Here is a 6,650-nt window from a genome sequence, read left to right as displayed (position 1 = left end):
TTTTTTTTCTGTTGGTGTTTCCAGCCATTTTTGGACTAAAATTTGTCTATTTAGATCTTTTTCTGTTTTATACAACTTCACCATAAAGTGGCATAATGACAACAAAAACCTGAAGACATTAAATGAATTTAAAAGGAGTCAACCAATAGCATCACAGTGTTGCTCTGCTAAGTCATCATCACAGAGCTGTTAAGACTTGTGCCTACAGATAATTTCTTTTTTACATCTTAAGCACAGCTTCATGACAACAATGAAGGATATTAAAACTCTCAAAAAAGATACAATAATTTTTTTTTACTTTTTTCCAATTCAGAATGCATTGTTCCTGTACATAGCTCCAGTCCTCAAGAGCTATTGTCCTGCAACTTTTACAATTAACTCTTTTTGACTTAACTCTTCAGAATGCTATCAAGTTTAGCAGAGGCCTGGTAACTAACTATTCATTTGATTCAAGTGTGTTGGARCAGGGGCACGTGTGAAATTTGCAGGACAGTAGCTCTTGATAATTGTATATAGAGACTCATGGTTCAGTGTATAAAATGTAACTCTACTTTAAATATTGTGTCAACCATAACAACAGAGTATGGAGTATGAATATTGTAAATGAATGCTTGGAAACAAACAAATAGTTTACATTAGCAAAAAGCATTCATTATCTGTCTTTAATAGTGATTTGTTTTGTTTACAACATAAACAATAAGACTTCCTGATATACAACCCTAATGCCAACACATTTAATCAAACTATTTTGTTTTTATATGTACAGTAAAATCAAATAAGATTATAATCTGACACATCACCAGTTATTTAAATGTACATTCAATGGCTTATAATAAGTAAAACAAAACAGATTTTATTATACTGTTATGTTTAGTGCAACGTTTCTCCTAATTATTTGTCAAAACAAATTAAATTAATGGTTTATACTGGGAAAGTAATATTATTTTGACAACAAAGACAAGACGAGTGACAGATAAAATAACTTTATGTGTGTTTTTAACAGACCGCTCGGGTTACTAATGAACGAAATGACAACGAGGACATTTAAATTAGGTGCTCAAATTATTAAAACGAGGACTTTATCGTTATCTCCGTAATAGGGGTTATCATTCCAAGTGAATAACGGCGAAACAATGTTATAGCTAATGCTTTTATCACATACATAAATGGATGCTTCGGAAAGCACACTTCCATTCATTTCCTTTTAGCAACTATGGTTAGTCGTATGATCGAAACGTAAACAAGGCTGCAAACACAACATAGTGTATCTAAATGATATTGTAGTCCTGATATATTTAAACTAAAGACTATAAATACAAAAAACAACGCATATTTAGTCTTCCACTGAGCTGAGCGTTAGCGCAACTAGCTAACTGTAAGCCTAGCTAATGCTAGTGCGAGACGCATCAACTTGTTTTAAAGTTTAGCTCCATTTCAATCAAAAGCTTTTACTTACCGCCTCCATACACTCCACCACTCATTGTGCAAAGTGTCTCGACGAACGATATTTCAAAATCGAAGCTACTGGACTAGAAATAAATCCTTCAATGTTCAATCACAACAAAAGCTATCTGCTATCATGTAGCATCGATCGCTCTGACAAAGCAGGCGCCACAGTGCGTCGGACCAGCCGTCCAATCAGAATTCAGCTCAACCGTGGTGCTTCCGTTAAGAGACAGTGAGTACTTCCCTTTTCTGGAGTGGACGTGGCCTAGTCGACCTCATATCAACGTGAGTAAAAAGCTGATAACAAACATTAACTTGATTTTTAGGGAATAAGTCAATGTGCAAATGCTTCATSTGCAGGACTTGTGGCAATACAGCGAAGTTAGAGTCTGTTAACCTGGAGACCCTTGAGTCCACGCTATGCTATGATCTGACCTCATGGCGCATAAGTATCAAGTAAACACGTTGGAGTTTAAGACGCACAAATTGCAGCGCTATCTTGCAGTTAACGGTTGCAGTTAAGCGGTAACTTCTTCACTTGTTCAATAGCATAAATGTCTTCGTGTCAAAGACTAAATTTGTTGTAGTCTTAGTACATGTTGGATTAGGTTGAGTAATTAACCATTTAAAAAAAAATAGGTACGGTTCTATCACCCGGTAAAAGGTTTCGGACAGAAAGGAGTTTTGCGAATATGATCATGCAAACAATGAAATAAAAAAAATTAGAACTATCATGTTCTAAAAAATGTGTTACTTTGCTGCACAAGTGGTATAGAAGCAGTACTTTTAAACCAGCATAGCATCTTTAGACATATGATATAAAGTGGAAAATATACTGACAATAAACAAACATTACTGAACTTGAGTCTTAGGAAAGTCTGGTTTCCAATGGAAGCTAGATCTGCACAATTTACTGCACAGCAATGCCAATGCATCTGCAGAGAACGTGTGTAATTTTTAGTGGATTCCTCGTTCTTTGCTTTCCTATAATATTCGGCTTGTTTGATTAATTTTTACTGTCATTTATACACCTGATCTAGATTTTGGTGACTGATATTTTAATGCTTAACAAGAGATTGTTGTGATAATGGAAAAAAAGTTTTAAAATAAAATGTTGCTACTTGTCTGATGCTTTTTTAAAAATATGTATAMATTTTAACCTTAACTTTCAATTTTAGGATTTCRGAGGCATAGGTTTTCTTTTGGACGTTGTGAGTTAAATCATAACCTTATACACTGATTGTTTTCATAGATGATTTACTTCTGAATGCCATCTGACATGTTAAATTAATTTTTAACTCTGATCTTGTTTTTCAGCATCCATGCAGCGCTGCTTCACTCTGACYYTTTGCCGGCACAGCAGGCTACTTTTAAGAAATAAATTTGCATCTGTTCGCTGCCACCAGTCAGCAGCCATGTCGAGTCTCCTCATCAACCAGCCCCAATATTCATGGCTAAAGGAGCTGGGTTTGTCTGAGGACAACCTGGGTGTTTACAATGGGAGCTGGGGAGGCAGCGGGGAAGTGGTCACGTCCTACTGCCCTGCCAACAATGAGCCTATAGCCAGAGTTACTCAGGCTACAATGGCAGAGTATGAAGCAACTGTTCAGAAGGCGAGGGAGGCCTGGAAGGTGTGGGCAGATATTCCAGCTCCAAAAAGAGGGGAGATTGTCAGACAGATAGGGGATGCATTAAGAAAGAAAATCACAACTCTTGGAAGTTTAGTTTCTCTGGAGATGGGTAAGATCTTTGTGGAAGGAGTGGGAGAAGTTCAAGAGTATGTTGACGTCTGTGATTACGCTGTYGGTCTGTCAAGAATGATTGGTGGGCCCATCCTTCCCTCTGAAAGACCCGGACATGCTCTTCTGGAGCAGTGGAACCCTGTCGGGCTCGTCGGCATAATCACCGCCTTTAACTTCCCTGTGGCTGTTTACGGCTGGAACAATGCTATTGCGATGACCTGTGGCAACGTCTGCCTTTGGAAAGGTGCCCCAACCACCCCTCTCACCAGTGTCGCAGTTACCAAAATAGTGGCTGAGGTGCTAGAACAAAACAATCTGCCTGGAGCCATCTGCTCATTGACCTGTGGTGGCGCAGATATTGGTACTGCCATGGCAAAGGATGAACGTGTGGATCTCCTGTCGTTCACTGGCAGTACCCACGTTGGCAAGCTCGTGGCCATGATGGTGCAGGAAAGGTTTGGACGCAAGCTGTTGGAGCTCGGTGGGAACAATGCCATTATTGTGTTTGAGGATGCAGACCTGAACCTTGTGGTTCCCTCTGCGGTCTTTGCTTCTGTAGGAACTGCTGGCCAACGTTGCACCACAACCAGGAGGCTGATGCTCCATGAGAGCATCCATGACACGGTGGTTGAGAGGATATCTAAGGCCTACAAACAAGTTCGGATTGGAGACCCTTGGGACCCAAAAACTTTATACGGCCCTCTGCACACCAAACAAGCTGTGGAGCAGTATCTGGCTGCCATTGAGCAGGCCAMGCAGCAGGGGGGTACTGTTGTTTGTGGTGGAAAAGTGATGGATCGTCCTGGAAACTATGTGGAACCCACTATCGTTACAGGTCTGCCTCATGACTCACCCATTGTCCACACMGAAACCTTCGTCCCCATCCTGTATGTCCTGAAGTTCAGGACGGAAGAAGAGGCATTTGCCTGGAACAACGAGGTCAAGCAGGGTCTGTCCAGCAGCATCTTCACCAAAGATATGGGTAGAGTTTTCCGCTGGATGGGGCCTAAAGGGTCTGACTGTGGCATTGTGAATGTCAACATTCCCACAAGTGGAGCTGAAATCGGAGGAGCGTTTGGTGGTGAGAAGCACACTGGTGGTGGAAGAGAATCAGGCAGTGATTCCTGGAAGCAGTACATGAGGCGCTCAACGTGCACAATAAACTACAGCAAGGATCTTCCTCTGGCTCAGGGCATCAAGTTTGAGTGAAGCCGTCAAGTTAATTTTAGTAAATCTATGTAGTTTTCACGATAACTACTGTGAAACAATTGTCTTTGCATTTAGAAAAGCCTGTGTACATTAGCCAAAACTTCAGAATAATTTTAGAGCAGTAATTAGACGTGAATTATGATACTAATTTTGGAGAAGAAATCAATTTTGGTAATTTGCTAGTTAAACGTCAAACGCTGTTCTCAGAAAGTGTTCATGTGCACTTTTTCTACAAGCACTTAAATGTCACTCTGGTAACTGAATGTATCAGATTCTTTATACTGTAAACAAAAAAAAAATAAAAAAAATCAACTATTAGGGAAGAAAAATGTCTGGACCTTAAAGAGCTTGTGATTGGTTAATGAATGTAGTGAACTAAACACTTGCTGTTTGGTCTATTTACAATATATGATGCATTGAAAAAAGCTATTGAAAAAACCTTAAAATAAAGTTTGGGTTGTAAATGTGGTTTCTGTTATTCTTTTAAGTTTTAAAATGACATCAAACTAAAAACTAGCATTGGCGTGGACTTGTTTAACTATGCTTCAATTTATTTCTTAGTATTAAGCRTCATTCAGTAGTGAAACTTACATCTGTTGAAGTCTTATTTTAGTAGAGAGGAAATTATTTGCTTTATATGGAAATTAGGTTTACAGTTTAAACCTTTGTTCTACAATTAGCTGCAAAATTGCCCCAAAAACMTTTCTTAAGGAATACTTTGCTGCAAACCATAGACATTTTRGACTGCTTTTTTTCTGAGGTTGGTTAGCAAAAATATAGTCTTTTTCTTATTATTTTAACCCCATAAATAGATTTTTAACACACTCCTAAAGGTACTACTTGTTCAGAATACAAGTAGTACTTGCATCCTGAGCAAGGTCCTACTTGGTGCTTTTCTCCACCTGAGGTGCAGGAGAGAAGTACATTGTAAATGTACTTTTTAAATTCCTATTTAGGTGGCATATTACAATGTGACACCTGTTACAGCCAAAGATGTGTACTACCAGAGGCAAACCAAGTTAAAATCTATCTTGTGTCCCAATGGGAAATCTGCAATGCCGACTGAAACGGGACCAATATCAGTCACATTTATTGACTAATTTCAATAAATCAAAAGGAAATAATTTACATATAGATGGTCTATATGTAAACCTTTATATCTGACTTATAAAGGTGAAATTCAGTTCAAAGTACATTCAATGATTTGGCTTATAGCATTTGGTACATTTTGCTTGTGATCATCAACGTTTTGTAATCTTGAAGAAAAAGAAAATAATGTTAATTTCACAAGTTGGCTGTATTAAGTTTTTGGAAGAAATATACTTAAGTCTGTATTTGGGAGGTAATATTAAATGGAGCTGATGAAATCAGCTCTGTCTCTTTAATAAAAATACTACTCCAGCTCCACTCCCCCACACCCCTCTTCCCACCCCCTGTTTGCTCACCCTCCCACTCAGCTTCTCTCCACTGATACTCCAGCTCTGCTTTTACTCTCCATTTATTTATGACCTCTCCCAGCAGCATCCACTCACAGCTGAAAAGAAGAAGCGAAACCACAGTGCGACTCACAGTCCATGTTATTCAGGACATATGCAGTCCACTTCTTCTGCRTCTCATCTTCTCTGCAAAAAGGTAGACAAACCTCAACTATTTTTGAAATATCTTGGTTTTCTTTTCTGCACAGTAGCAGTGTGAATGAGATTTTAGTCATCTCGTCTGTACTGTCACAGCTTCGAAAAACACATTTTTCTAAAATATGCCGCCATTGAATTAAAACTGAGACGTGGTGAGCTTAAACAATTGCCAATATGAGCTCTAGTTGTAATAGGAAAGATTGTCCAATTACTTGATTTATCTGGTGTGTGTTTGGCTTTCAGGTAGTTAAGAGGTAATACGCTGATCTTATCCCATGTCCACAACCTGTGGTGCACCAAAATGTCAAGCAAAAATAATTATGAGCTCATGGTAATAAATTAATGATCATCTCATAGTGGTGCAGCAGTTGATGGGAGGCATTTGAAAATGGTGGCATTAGCACACCAGGGTTGTTCCTCACTTCCTCTAATTTTTCCCCCTCTGTGCGCAAGTTGTAAAATTCACTTTTTTGGAAACAGACCCTGTTATGCTTTGTGTTGGCTGTTGACCTGTGATTTTTACAGAAGCATCTGGGATTCCCCTTGCATGAAATAATCTCACTTCTTCACTTTGTTCATTTCCTCTGCAGCTTCTTGTACAAAAAAAAAAAAAAAAAAA

General features: G+C 38.7%; 3 protein-coding genes across 3 annotated transcripts in view; 2 read left to right on the top strand and 1 right to left on the bottom strand.

The window, feature by feature from the left end:
- The window catches only part of actl6a (actin-like 6A), a 7,641-nt gene extending 6,026 nt beyond the window's left edge, over positions 1 to 1,615 (bottom strand). The window contains exon 1 of the mRNA XM_008408014.2: positions 1,457 to 1,615. Within this exon, the coding sequence (XP_008406236.1) occupies positions 1,457 to 1,481 (25 nt within the window). The 5' untranslated portion in view covers positions 1,482 to 1,615. The remainder of the gene's footprint in view (positions 1 to 1,456) is intronic.
- A 29-nt stretch (positions 1,616 to 1,644) lies between these two features.
- On the top strand, positions 1,645 to 4,865 carry aldh7a1 (aldehyde dehydrogenase 7 family, member A1). Its single transcript, XM_008408013.1, has 2 exons — positions 1,645 to 1,731; positions 2,764 to 4,865. The coding sequence occupies exon 2, from the start codon at positions 2,769 to 2,771 to the stop codon at positions 4,395 to 4,397; it is 1,629 nt and encodes a 542-aa protein (XP_008406235.1). The 5' UTR covers positions 1,645 to 1,731; positions 2,764 to 2,768; the 3' UTR covers positions 4,398 to 4,865.
- A 1,058-nt stretch (positions 4,866 to 5,923) lies between these two features.
- LOC103464140 (guanine nucleotide-binding protein subunit beta-4) overlaps positions 5,924 to 6,650 on the top strand; it is a 19,545-nt gene continuing 18,818 nt past the window's right edge. The window contains exon 1 of the mRNA XM_008408018.2: positions 5,924 to 6,029. The gene's annotated coding sequence lies outside the window, so the exon portion shown is untranslated. The remainder of the gene's footprint in view (positions 6,030 to 6,650) is intronic.

Source organism: Poecilia reticulata, linkage group LG4, assembly GCF_000633615.1.
Source record: "Poecilia reticulata strain Guanapo linkage group LG4, Guppy_female_1.0+MT, whole genome shotgun sequence".
NCBI lineage: Eukaryota > Metazoa > Chordata > Actinopteri > Cyprinodontiformes > Poeciliidae > Poecilia > Poecilia reticulata.
This window is presented reverse-complemented; position numbering and strand designations above follow the sequence as displayed.